Source organism: Prorops nasuta, unplaced genomic scaffold (assembly GCF_024137725.1).
Source record: "Prorops nasuta isolate Cenicafe-Biocafe unplaced genomic scaffold, Cenicafe_Pnas_1.2 PNAS00010, whole genome shotgun sequence".
Taxonomy (NCBI): domain Eukaryota; kingdom Metazoa; phylum Arthropoda; class Insecta; order Hymenoptera; family Bethylidae; genus Prorops; species Prorops nasuta.
Genome location: NW_027116807.1, coordinates 2,841,069 through 2,855,599, shown reverse-complemented (window position 1 = coordinate 2,855,599; position 14,531 = coordinate 2,841,069). Strand labels below are relative to the sequence as shown.

Genomic DNA, 14,531 nt, shown 5'->3' with positions numbered 1-14,531 from the left:
CCCCCCCCCCCCCCAGTAAAAAGATCGCAAGGACCAGGGATCGATACACGTGTACCTTGGGTTCTCTTCTCAATTTACCATTCTATCATCTACCACTCCACAGGGTATTTCAATAAAACACACACAATTAACCGATAAGCCATATTATATACACATATTTTCCTAATATTATAATTTCTTCATTCTCGTATAATTAATAATAAAATCATGATTAGTCGTTACAAGTGATACACTTACCTCGTTCAATCAACACCACTATAAATTTTGAATGGAAACTCTACAAAATACATTGACTAATTAACAAAGAGAAAACACTCTAGATTTAGGAGAAAGCAAAATTAACAGCAGTGGTTTTTCTTTAAGTTCGTAAAGCAGAATTCAATTTCGATAACCGAATGGCGAGTCCCATTGGGAGAGTGATCGTAGCGCAGGGGGGACGTTTCTTCGGATAATCTTTCAGGCCTCGAAAGTTGTTTTACGATGTTAGCCGCTGTTGGCGATAAGCTTGTCGCGCATTTTCTGCTTGGCCTCTCCTTCTTCTGCCATGGCAGTCGTGAGGATACGGGACTGCTTGAAAGAGAGAATTGGTGAAAATGCGGACGGAAAAGGACGAGAGGATAAGAGCACATATATATATATACATACATACCTATAGATATACAGGATGGAGCGAGAGAAAATTTAAAAAGGGGTAGGTGGACGAGCAAGAAGGAGAAGAGGTGATTGGTGAGTAGAGAACCGGAGAAAGAAACAGCACACTGGGCGTTTTACGACTTGGTGAATTTATTGGTAGGCCGGAGGTGGGTCGTGCCCACAGTACATTGCGGTTCCCCGAAAGCACACGGAGAGGTGTCACGCACACGTCGTCTTATCTCTTTCAGAAAGAAAAGAACAAAGTCCTCACCGGGCTGACCGTGCGTGTCGGTTCGTGTAAAGCTAACGATACAGGCATTGATACGGACGTACGATAATAGTATAATAATATAATAATAATAATAATAAAATAATATATAAAATAATATTAATATTCATAAAAATAACATTATTATCACTCCTAGTACTAGGTACAACAGGGTCTACGTTCGAGGGGCCTATTGACTGCTACGATGACTAACATCTATTCTGGATAACATTCGTAGAGATAATATTATTATTAATAATAATACATTCGTGATGTGTTCGCACTGGCCGCGACGCAATTGAATTGATGAATCTCGCGACACATATACACGCATATATATATATATATATATAGAGCTATTTACAAAGCAACGATGCTCTAATATAGATTAAAGAGAAAAATACAATAAAATAGAATAAAAAAAAAAATACTATGCTCCCCCCGTAGTCGCAGTAAACTCTCCTCCTTCTCTCTCGATATCTTTTATATAATAATAACTTGAACCAACTGACGAGCTACAGCCTCGATACACTCGAGACGCCCCAGGTGATCTTGTCGCCTAGATTTTTCCTTCTAGTTAATTTTAACAAAAAAGAATACATCCTTCCCACACTTTTCCATAAAAACACCAATAACACTGTTCCTCATCGTCTCTCACATAGAAACAAACTTTTCACAAAATTTCATCAATACTACAACGAGGCAAATTTTAATAAATACAACTTAGTTCCTATCATTCATGTATCGGCAATCGAGCGCAAACTTGTGTCCTCCCTGATGTCCACGTTTTTACACGATATTACGAAAATATCGAAATCAAGTTGGAGCGACCTTGACGAGAATATCTTGCAGCAGCGTTGAAAGTAATCCGGCGTTGGACGATGATGGTCTCTCGGGCGAAGAGCAGAGCGAACGATGGTAGCCAAGGTTGTCGCGTGTCGTTGGGAATCGTAAGAATCGTTGGTGATCAATCGATGGATTAGGTCGATAGGTGATTCACTCGAGCGATCAGGCTGCTTCGCGAACGAAATCGATGCGACACTCCTGGCAAGGAGTTCAGCAGGCGGAAAGCAATCCTAGTTGACTGCTGCTCGTGTACGAACGCGGAGCATACCTTTCCACGACTCTTCAAGGTCGTCCTCTTACGCATCCGATGTGGTCACCATAACACCCGATCCCTCGACGAACAAGTTCCGTTATCCGATAATCTGATGATGATTAGAGTGACTTACTGCAGCAGCCAATAAAAAATCGTCCCTTTCTATCTGATCCAACTCTCGCAATAATATTCACTGTTCGTTCGAGCAATGGTTTTGGTTCTCTCTTCGGCTCCTCGGACTGCACACCGCCTCGCGCGTTCGGAGCACCTCAAATGGCATTGGGAAGTCGATCGCTTCATCGATTTATCATTCATTTGGTGATGCGTGTGTGGTCATAAGACTCGATGAAGTTTAAATGCAGCTGGTAATAGCAGTGGATGATGATGCTGATGAGGAGGACGAAGAAGAAGAAGAAGAAGACGAAGAAGAGGCAGCTCGAAGGAGGCAAATGTTGAAGGAAGACAAAGTTGCCTGGGGCCTGGGCGTGGTCCACAGTAGCACGAAGAGGACTCCGTATACGATGGTAGTATCTTCTCCCAGCTAGTAGGTTATTACGCAGTCCAATTTGGGATGTTAGCCCGAAGGATGAAGCGTGCCAGCTACCGTCTGATCCTTCACGCAAGCTCTATTCGATGACTCAAGCACCTCTCCTTGTCCTCCAGCACCTGTTTACAGTCACGAGATGCTCGATATAATCTTCGTGATCTTGCCCAATCTCATTATTCACTTTACATAAATTTCATTCAACTCTCTCATTTTTCCAATTATTTTCGGTATAATCTTGTGCGTGTGTGTTATAAAAAAATATTCTATGATGTATAATAGGTTCTCCCTCCATTACCTATTATCAATGGATCTTTGTCTTCCTCCCGCAACCTCTCTGCAGCTTCTCTCGCCAATTAACACAACTCGTCGATCCATTCTCGTTGATGAACTTGTCCCAGAAAAATCCAGGATCCGTTTTGGGACCTCCCCCTCCTTTCCAGGTGTGATCGGGCCTCCTCTCCGGATAACTCTGACGCGCAGTTGTCTCATGGAGCTGCTCTCTCGCTGGTCCATCGAGGGGAGGGGCGAGAGTTCGATGTGGTCCCTGGGAGGCCTTGGACTTTTGTGCTGACCCATCCATGTGGCTGACACTTTGGTGTCTATAGGCTCGGATCGGGACAGGGATTTTTGCAGAAGCGAAATGAGAAAGCGTGAAGGTACTAATAAAAACAGAGCAAGGTTCGCAAACTGGAAAGTGACCAAAATCTCCAGAGATCATCAGCTTCGTCGCTTTTCCGCTCGACTTGCACGAGAATTCTTTGAAGACTTGCAAATTAGATTGAGAGAATTGTATATACGAGTGGACGATCGACAATAGAGATTTCGGTCCGAGTGCAGGGAGGAAGTTTGAGGAATCTGGTGACTTTATAGGCGACCATAGATATCTACGTGATAGAGAAAGAAAAATGCGCGTCTACGGGATTTTGCGGGTAGTAGTTGGCCGGATGGCTTCTAGTACCTAGAGTAGCCATTCGAATAGCCATTTGAGTAGCCGTTGGAGCCCTTGTAGGGAACAGAGTGTATGCTCCTGGAACAAAGATCGTCGAAATCGGAAGGTGAGGAAGCGTCTCTTTGTCTTTTTTCCAAAGTCCCTCTCTTCTCCATTGCAATTATCTTCTAACTACGGATTAAATTAACCCTCGCTTCCTGTGTATGGGAGCACGAGAGGACTTCGCATGTGTTAGTATCAGAAGAAGAAGAAGAAGATACAGAGAGAAAAAGCAACAAAGTGTGAAACCGGGTGTGAGACTTCCATATAAGCGATGGAATTTGATTATTTTAGCAGGTGAGAGAAGTGTGTACTTGAAGAAGATGAAGAGAGGCATGCAGAGGTGGATGGTGGTGGTGGTGGCGGTTAAAAAATTCGATCGCGAGTTTGAGTGACCGGTAAAAGGGGGTAGGGGTATATGGAGGCGATGGTACAGTGGAAGAGTGCACGGAGAGAGAGTTGATGTATTTCTGTGTTATCTCATTGTAACTATATATATGTGTATGTATGAGTGTATATATATATTTTGTTTGGATTTGCCGTTGTCGATTGTTGCGTGTACATTGTGTATATTGTGTGAAGGTGCAGGAGGTTTCAGAGAGCTCCCGCTCACCGCCACCCACATCTACAACAGAACAGAAAACAAGACCACCGCCGTTACATACAAGATATCCATTAGTATCCACCAGTATCGAAGATTTATTTTATCGCTAGGTCGTTCTCGCGCTAGAGCTTGGGCTTTGCCCGCTCGCGGGTAGTTTCAGCACTGATTTATGGCACGCGAATTCTCTGCGAGAGAGCGCGAGCTTGGTCGCGCGCGCTTTGAAAGAAAGAGAGGGAAATTCTACGGATTTAAAGAGGGATATGTGTGGATAACATGGGGGGGGGGGGGGGGGGAGCGAATATTAAAAATATCCAAATTAAATGGAAAAAGATGGTGCGTGATGAAAAGCGATAAACGGTGCTCGCGATCGCAGAATACTCGATTTCACACACCGCAAATCCAAAAGTTTTATTTTAACACAAATACTCGTACAGCCTGCACTCTTCTCAAAGACTCTCCGAGATGCGTCGTTTCTAATACAAATTTTTGTCATTATTATACACGTTATCCTTCGGGGGTTTCATTGCTACAGCTAAACTCATTTTTTGTAATACGTTATAATTACAGGAAATTATAATGGAAACAAATGCACCTCGTACGAAGCTACTATACGATTGTTCGTATTAAAGTAACATTTTATGATTCGCAGTGTATCACAGAGTAGAAAAATGCGAAGAGAGAGTGACTAAGCGTTTGACTCGTTGCGAGAAAGGGAAGAACGAGCAGGGAACGGTAAGAACCAGAACACAGCGCGCGGCGGTGGAGACGACGCAAGGCCAACGGTGCAAAAAGGTCAACGCGGTAGCGAGCGCGTCGTTCGCAGTCTTATTTTGCCATTTCGAGCGTGTCTCAGCTCGCGTCTCTGCACTCTCCGCGAGAACGTCTGCCCCAAGGCTGCTAACTCTTGCAGAGGTCAAGCCAGTAACAGCCGCGTTCGCACGCACACGATTCTCTCTCTCTCTCTCTCTCTCTCTCTCTCTCTCTCGCGCGCGCGTTCACTTTCGCACTCGTAAGAAAAGCAAAACTTATTATACAAGCCAAGCTCGAACGTAACTTTGATAGCCCTAAACGCGTCTCCCCGAATGTGCATCCGAGTCGATTCTTCGAGCAAACTGCGCAATGGCTTTTACAACGATGCGCGGAAGCGTGTTCAGTGAATTGATTTGCTAGCGAGGACGTACATGGCTTCTTACGTAACGACTTAACGAACTGCAAATTTTGCACAATGATCAACACGGTACGTCGGAAGCCGGATCGAAGGTCTTCCCCTCGAGATCACGACTCGTTTATGTATCTCTAAATTTCGATCTGACTCGTCCTGCTCGTTCGAAACTATAGTCGAGAAAAGAAGAGATTAAAGAAAAATTCTATGCGGAAACCGTAAATTGCGCAGAACAAATTTTAATTTAATATCTATAATGTTTTCGTTTGTATTATTTTACTGCAATTGTGCATCTTTGTGCTGTTGCATTCATCGTTTACTCTCTTCTCAAGTTTTGTATCTTGTATAAATATATATAATTTCATTACAATTATTCATGTACAATTCTCAAATATAATAATGATAATAGAGTTTGTTAGATTAGTGATAGACTGTTGTTAATCAATAATTTAGGCCTTTAATTTCCAATCATGCAGCTGTATAGTTCTCTTTCAAACAGATCGAGCTAATTAAAATGTAATGTTATTGAAACTTGTTTATCAAATCTTAAAAGTCTATTGAACTACTACCTCTAGGTGCTTTCACAATTTTGGTATGAATCATTCAATAAATTTAAAAAATGATAGGTAACCATTTATACTATATAATAAAATTTGTTAATCGTGAAACCATGAATATATAGTGAAGGGTTAAATAAATACATTAATTCATAAGGACAAACGTTTCATCGCTGAATCATTCATTAATATAAAATAACAAGAAAGAGCGCAAAATTATTATGAAGCTCTACAGCTCCCGTGCGGTAAGTTCGTATCCGTGAAGAAAATTACCGTTGAGATTGCGACGTAGAGAAGAAAATGGAAAAGAAAAGAATAAATCGAGAGGAACTTTTTGTTGAAAATGGGTACACGCTACGTATATATATACATATATATACGTGTATAATATGGAAAGAGAGAAAAATTAATGAACCGATAGTGCATGGGTGAAAAAAATACAAGAGAATGTACACGTTTTTAAAAAAAGTTTAGGGGGTGGGGGGTGAGACAAAATATTGTATACAAACGAAGAAAAAATGACGAATGTAAAAAGGATAAAAAAAATATAAGGGAATAGTATCGGTAGAGATGTACCTATGCTGTTTAAGGTTGTCCTGCCGCTTGAAGGTCTTGCCGCAGACCTCGCAGGTGAAGGTCACGTCGTCCTTATGGCTGCGCTCGTGGATCATGAGATTGTAGGACTTGGTGAAGCGCCGCTGGCAGTACTTGCAAACGAACTCGACGGTGCACTTGGCGCGCATCTTCTGCCGTCGGCCAAACTCCCTGCCGTGCCCCTCTGTCTCCATTGGCATTACCGCGAACATCCTTATAAATTCCCACCGCTCCTTCTCTGGTTGACTTTACTCTCCGTCCCTCTCTCTCTCTCTCTCTCTCTCTCTCTCTCTCTAGCGAGCGCTGCTTGCTTCTCCTACCTCTCACCTCTCTCTCTCTCTCTCTCTCTCTCTCTCTCTCTCTCTCTCTCTCTCTCTCTGTCTCTCTCTGTCTCTCTCTGTCTCTCTCGTGCTCCAACTCAATTTAAACGCCTCTCATTCAAGCTTCTACCACCACTCTAAACTCGGCATATAAAATACTCTTTCTAGCTCTCGAACGAGACAACTGGCGACTACCTGCAATAAATAGAAAAACTGTAAGAGAAGCAGCAGAGAAGGGGCATCGTCGGGGATGATCGGAATTCACGAAGAACCGTGTAGATCCGGCCCGATGCCACCTTGCCATGTGGGCTTTTAATTAGTTTTGCCACTCCTGGGACTTCTTATCTATAACAATCTCCTCCGCGAACCTATATTCTCAACTTTCCTTTATCAGACTAACTTTCAGAAGAATATATGCAGTTTATATCGATGATCCGATAAGCTGGAACTCGTGGTTCGAAAAACAAGCTCCGCTCCCACGCATGGAACAACGTTTCAATCTTCGAGAGGATACACAGGGTGTGTACTTTAATTCTCTCCTGGTTGAAAACGTACAAATGTATTTGTTGGAGTAGTTGTAAGGGATAGTAGGTTTTTCTGTAAGATTTCTTTTCTTAATTCCTTGCTTTAGGATTTACAAAGTGTAGAATGTAAGGAAAATGTATTTATAGTGATAATTTAATTTAATGTAGAGTTTTATACCCAAATTTTTAGTCGAATTAAAGAATACACCCTGTATATTAGGTAATATAGAAGTCTCGGAAGAATTCCTACGAAAATTGGAAGAGATTTAACAGCGTCTCGATATTTCGACTTGGGTTTATCGGCGAGGCGATTTTTCAAAGATTATTGATGAAGTCACAGAAGGTAGAATCGTTTTTCGGTTGCCAGCTACAATATTTATTCGGGTGTGCATCGATTGTCCGCCGTATAGATCGCACCGATCGATCTCGTCCTGAAAAAAACGACCGTCTTTCCGTCGCAATGACTTGTTTAAAAATCTTGAAGGAAAAAGAGTAGTCGATTTTGAAAAATCGACTCGCGTCTTCGAATCATCCTCAAATGAAGCAAAAATTGTAGGATTAGGATTGAAAAGATGTTAAAGGAAATAAAAACAGGAAGATAGAAGGAAAAGGAACGACTGACTTTTCATAGCAACGTCTCGTTTAAAGATCTTGCGAGGAAAATACTGATTCGATTTTGAAAAATTGACTGGTGTGTCGAAGTCTTTAAAAAAAATTACAAGGAGAGAATTGAACAGACGTAAAAGGAAATAAAAGCAGGAAGAGAGGGAGGGAGAGGAAAAAATAGAGTATAAGAGAGACGTTAGGAGGCTTAGAGGCTCGTGCGCTCGAATAAAGTGGCGTGTCCGAATGAGTAATAAGCGTGGCTGGGCGTAGCTCGGTTGGTTAGCGTGGCAAAAGCCGGTGGGGCTTAATCGGAAACTGCCGCGCGTTACGCACGCGCGACTCCCACTCCGATTTCCCCTCCGGGCTATCGGAAACGAAACTCTTCAATCTTCCACTTGAAAAAGCATCGATATACACGCTAATAAGTTCGTACGAGCTATAAATTACTCTAATCATTCGAATCCTTCATTTTTTTTTAAATTCTTTTCTCACAACCGCAAACCCTCGTTATATCGTGTCGAAAGACACAGAAATCGAGTCTTCAGGTATATACATAACTGAATTTCATAGTGACATAAAGCTAAATTTGTAAGTCGTTGAAGTTTTGAATCAAATGGTTGGAAAATTATCCAATTTTCAGTTTTCAATGTGCTGTTGTACTTGAAAATATTAGGTTATAACGCTGCAAGGATGATAGGATCAATAAATTTCGTTCAGACTGAAATTATTGGGTCTCGAGTTTGGTTTACCTCTGAGCGTCCTATATTTTAGTAGAATATATACCAGACTGAATTATATACTTATGTAAAATTTGCAAAATTATTCAGAAATCGATTATTCATTTTCAAATAGTAAAACTGTCATCTTAATATTATATAGAAATATCCTTTATTATTTATTACATTATAGAAACATAGCGCACTAATGGGATTTTTCAGATAAATTTTATGTATAACTTTCAATAATTATAAGTTTGCTCAAAGGTGTCTCATGATATTAAGAACAGCAGCTTGGAATCGGCTGTAGAATCAAATGAACTTATAATAGTTTACCACAAAGTGAATGTACCACCGTGCTGCTGCTACAGTGGGATAGTTATCGAATCGAGGCTGATGATCGTCTGGCGAATCGAAGGTTCTCACCGTGCGAATAGCTGTAATAGCCAACCAGACGCCATTATGGAAATTCTATGTATAACGCGTAAAAAGATACACTCGTTCGGTAAAACGATACAATCGAGATAATTATTGTTATTAGTAAGCCAAAGGATTCAGTTTCAAAGACTAAGAGATCCAGCTAGACGCCATTATGGGAATTCCATGTGGGCAAGGCCTAAAAGAACAGCTAATTTAGCAAAACGATAGAAACACCATAAATATTACACAATTGTTAATAAAAAAGAAAAGAAATCTGAAGAAAATACTTTCAATCGTTATTCGATACAGTTGCCACAATTCCCAAGGACCGCAGTCGCACGTGGGGTGGGTTATTATACACCAGTGATTTCAACGAGCGGTAAGGAGAGATCGTATGGCCCCGAAGCGTTTGATCTGGTTCGCGTTTACGCGCAGAACTTTTGGGAGGTGGAGTTGGACTGGAGAAGAAAGAAAAAAAGCAGTGATAAACGGAGGCTACCGATTGGGAGTTGGAAGTACGCGAGTTGAATCGGGGAGGGTTCCGGTACTCGTAAAAGGTAGCCAACCAAAGAGGCCAAAAGGAGAAGGTGCTGCAGAAGACACAGCTGCTCTCGAGCGTATCGAGTGTTCAAGAGAGGGATAAGAAAAATAAGAGGAAATGGAAGAAAGAGAAGAGGGAATGAAAGAGGCTGTGTAGCTCCGGCAAACGAGGCCGGAGCTAACAGGACCGGTAGCCAACCAAAGAGATCCTGCTACCGTGCACCGCCCTACCACTGACTACCGGTTTTCGGCCAGTCCGCGACGTCCACCACCTCCAACCACACCCTCCCCTCGTCCAATCTCATCCACCACGAGAGTCCCGGACTCCCGCGATACGCGCCAACCAATCACGCACCACTCCAATCTTACTCCAGAACTACCTCTTCATTTTTTCCTCTCTCAACTCTAAGCCCTCGCCAATAAACCCTTTCCTGCAGCTACCGCCACAACCCCTAGATTCTTCCACTTCCTCCAACACTGATGATCTCTCCAAAAACAAAACTGTCCTTCGACGCTGAACACTTATTAAAGCACGGAAACTCGAATATTCTACACACGAGTCGACGAATACATGAAAGGAATTTAAACAATTCCATTAATGTAAAAATACAATTATCTGCAATACTTACGAGACTGGAGATTTTTCAGATTCGAGTAATAATTCCTTCTGGTGGATCGAATCTTCGATTGAAGTTTCAGGGTAACCGTGAGACTGGATCGATGTAAGGAACGAGCGAGAAGGGAGAAAAACTGTGGAAACGCGAGCAGAAAAGTTCTGAGTTGTCACGAGAAACGAGTTTGTTGGTTTTGAAAAAGATGGAGAAATGTTGAAGGGTTATTGGAGAACGTGTGGCGGACTTTGCGCGGCTCTTCCGGCTGACAGGTCTGGACGGTTTGGGTGCGCGGCGTAGACTGAAGCTCCGTTTGGCCGGTCGGTCGGTTGGTAGCCCGAATAGGTAGGCACACCGAAGACGGTAGGACTCGAGTGTAACGCCAAAGGTCCCACGTCGTCCGCTTCTTCTGGTTGGAGGACCCAGGACACCTCCCTACCGAAGCAACGGCTCACCGATATGCGCCCGAACCGCTGTCGTCTTACGTGAGGGGCTCCCTCGATTCCAGCAGGAACGCTCCTCGCGAAGATTGGACGGAGAGAAGGAAGGAGAGAGGGAGAGAGAGAGAGGAGCAGCGGAGGAGATGCAAAAGATCGGCGGTGGCGGAGAGAGAGAAAGAGAAAGAGGTGGGAGGGGGAGGGGGGAATGGGCAACGGGAGCAAAAGTGAAAAAGGACGGGAAGAGAGTGAGTTGGATGAGAGAAAGAGAGAGAGAGGGAGAGAGAGCTGAGCGTGGTCTAGGGAAAAGGAAAAGGACGGAGGAGTCTGGTGGGGAAAGCGACAGGAAGAGGTAGTCGTAGTCACGGGGAGAGTACTGGTTGAAGAGGAAGAAGCTGGGGTGGAGGATGAAGGAGAGGACGGCGATACGAGTAAGAGAAGTGGTACGGTGGAAGCAGAAGAAGGAGAAGAAGTGGTAGCGGTCTTTATAGCGGGCTACGTGCGTCCTTGTCTGGACGGTCGCCGAATAGCAGCGCGGTTACTCACAAATCCTTCGAGACTCGGCTTCCTGAGCTGCCGCTCCGTTGTAAGCGTAAGCAACCCCCCTTCACCCCCACCTTCGCTGCGCAGGATTCGCGAGGGACTGTCCCTCGGTACACCCGTCTCCGCCCCCGCAACCTCGACCAACCCCTCCCCCCCCTCTCCCCACCCCGCACACATACACCTATATGTACTCTATACACATAGGGCCCCATTCCGGGGACCGCCCCCTCTAACCGGCCCGAAGAACATCCCTCTTCTTCGCCCACGCAGACCCTTTTCAAACTTTGCCACCGACCTTTTCTCTCTTTTCCTCTTGTTTCTCCCCCTCCCCTCAGCCTCCGTCTCTCGAACCATCGTTGTCGTAGTCGTCGTGAAATCTCAGCGGGGGCGGTAGTAGCCCGAGGGCAAGCGAGGCCCAAGCCACCGGCCTCTTTCGCGGGATTTCGCGATCTCCGCGTGGGAGCCGGACGAGCGGCGCTCGCAAGAATTCAGGACAGGGAGAAATAACAGAAGAGAAAACGGGAGCACGATTCTCTTCTGGTCTCACCGTCTCTCTTTTATATATTTGTATATATATATATATATATATAGTAGCCGTGGAAATTCTGGTAATTGGGGCAAATCTTGGAGCGCTGAGAATAATACGAAGGCAGAGAAGTACAGTATGAATGGAAAGGAGGAAGGTAATTTTAGATTAAGACGAGAGGAGGACGGAGAAGGAGAGGGGCATAAGGTGATGGGAGGAAGGGAGGAGATAGAGTGTAAAGAAGCAAAGTAGGAAGACTTGGTGTGGGTGTAGGTGGAGGAGCGTGGACGGCAGTGGCTGGCACGATGCCGCGGGGGTTCCCAGGACACGTGGGAAATGCACAGTAGTCATTGTCAATGCCCCCTCCAGGTGTCCGGGGCCCGCGGTACGAGAGTAGGGAGTCAGGCGCTAAGCCACTCCCGCGGGCCCCAGCGGCTCTCGCCGATTGGTCGAAGCGCGGCGGGTCGGGCCGCGTGTAGATTCCGGGAGGTGGCGGAAATTCCACGGACCCTGAACGATCGACTGGCGCGGTGCGAGAGAAAGAGAGAGAGAGAGAGAGAGTGAGAGGGAGGGAGAAGCGCGGATTATAAAGGAAGAGACTCGATGAAAAAGGCAACAAAGGAAACGCCGACAGAATACGCGCGAGGGTGGATTCCATGCAAAGCACAGCCACCGATCGCACGGTCACGATAATGGCCCTCGATGAGGATGATGACGGGGACGGAAAAGTACCTTAGCCACCAACCCCCCCCCCTTCCCCCCTCCCTCCCTCCTTCCCAAACTCACCTAATGATTTCTAACCCGAGACTTTCTTCCCAATGGGCCATTGCTGCCTCCCTCCCCCCTGAATCCATCACGATAAGACATCTTCGAAAATCCGCGAGGAAAGCCACTGTAATCGCTTCTTTTCATAATTTTCTCCGTCAATTTTTCTTTTTTGTTTATTTTCTTCACTCCCCGTACCTCGTTAATATTTCCTCGCGATCGGAACGGCAAACGAAGCTCTTAGCTTCTTACCAAATTGTGAAACTTTCTCGATCAATTTTACTGGTTTGTAATTTATTATACTACATTTTTATTTTGCTCTCACAGTGATCAGAAACGTTTGTTCATGGGTGTGGCTTTTGTGTACAGGGTGTTTAAAAAATCATGTTATTTATGTATACGTCATTTCGCGAAATGCTTCAATCGCGCGAGACTCGTCTTTAGGTATATGGTTAGGAGAAACGTATCCAACATTCAACAATTTTATTTCGAGCTAAAGGGTTAAGGATGAATAATGCTTTCGGCTTCATTCACTTTCCAGACCACCAAGTGTGATCGGCATTAATAATCGGGACTGAAATATTACGGGAATTCGAATTATAATATGTTCGCTTTTGTGATCAAATCAATTTTATGATTGTATCATAATGGTATGGTAGATGGTCCTACCTGATTATGAATGCCAGACAAAATAGCCTTCTTTTCCCTCTTCGCTCACTAATGAAAAACTTATTAATATCGATTAGCCAAATCTCTCGATTCCTTGTTCTCCGAATCCACCACATTCGCACACAAGAGCACTTGAAACAGCAATTCCCAACGTTGAACAATCAAACTCTCCTCGTTATTACCACGAAGAACAATTTTCATTCACAAAAAATATTCGCCTTGTACTCTCAATTGGATCCAAACCAGCAATTGCATTAGCAGCCAGCCTGTTCAGCTCGTGAACAAACAGCATCCCACGCACGCTATCAAATCTAATAAAAAATGTTATAAATGCAAAAACAAGATGAAGCCGGTTTACGTAAGATACGTAAAGCTAACGAGCAAAGCGAAATTGACAGGTTAACGATTACTTAAGCTTATAATTAGCAGTGGCGGCATGCTACTAGAGTTCCTAGCCAGTAGATTTTCAGCAAACAATTTACGTAATCGATCCGTCAGTTTGGAATTAGCTGTCAAGTATCGAGGGACAGAGATGGATGGATGGATGACGAGGATGGTGGCAGAATATAATGCAGAGGAGAAGGGGGAAGAAAAGAAAAGTATAAATCACATTATTGGGGAAGTGAGTAAGAGCAAGCAGTGGACAGCTGTCACCGAGTGATTTCATTCGGACACGTATGCCGGAGCGTTGCGTATTCGGGGACCAGGAAGATCAGAGGCCGACCGCCTTGTTGACGCAGGAAACGGAAACTGACGGAAACAAAGCGTCGGCAAACGGGCTGGGATGTTAGGATGTATCGGTTCGTGAGGAATGTCACGAGGGTAAACAGCTCGCGCCCGCGTCAGCATCCACGAGCACAACTATAGAGTTATCGCCCCGCTCGAGCTAGTCTTTTTTTCCTCTCTTACTCCCTGCATGCCGCACGGCTCACCCTGATTTAACCTGTCCCACCGTGACAAATATTGTCACACGACACAGGCGAAAGAGCCTCCACGCCCGTTTCGACACTCCGGGCTGTGGGCCCTAAGCCAGGGGAGTCCCTTTCCTCACAACTTACAATTTTGTAAAGAATAAAACAAATGAAACGCAATTTTGTATAAAAATTTTCTCGAGTTTTCTTTGGCGCAAGATTAAACAGACCTTGCTTTTCTTTATTTATGATAGTCGAACACCCACTGTTCACCCAGCGGCAAATATTATCAAGTTTGACAGGGCCCAAAATCCAGCCAGGGAATTTTCTGGGCCCAGGGTAAAGTTTGCGGATCGGTAGATAAGGGAAGTTGTACCGCGACCCCGAGCACATCAGGCCTGACGAATTAATAGGTAAAACCTAGTCAAGCCCACATTGGGCCCGGAAAGTTGGGCCTGATCTGTACAGATAACGCCTGACGAGAAAGCAAC

At 44.4% G+C, this 14,531-nt stretch overlaps 1 protein-coding gene across 2 annotated transcripts; it reads right to left on the bottom strand.

The window, feature by feature from the left end:
* Positions 1–783: 783 nt before the first annotated feature.
* On the bottom strand, positions 784–10,463 carry drm (drumstick). Of its 2 annotated transcripts, none has more exons than XM_066732456.1 (4): positions 10,208–10,463; positions 6,435–6,967; positions 2,843–4,160; positions 784–2,666 (listed from the first exon to the last, which is right to left on the bottom strand). In XM_066732456.1, the coding sequence occupies exons 2-3, from the start codon at positions 6,662–6,664 to the stop codon at positions 4,145–4,147; spliced, it is 246 nt and encodes an 81-aa protein (XP_066588553.1). In that variant the 5' UTR covers positions 6,665–6,967; positions 10,208–10,463; the 3' UTR covers positions 784–2,666; positions 2,843–4,144. The 2 variants fall into 2 exon arrangements, with proteins under 2 accessions (XP_066588553.1, XP_066588552.1); XM_066732455.1 differs by having other exon boundaries at positions 2,843–3,574.
* Positions 10,464–14,531: the final 4,068 nt, after the last annotated feature.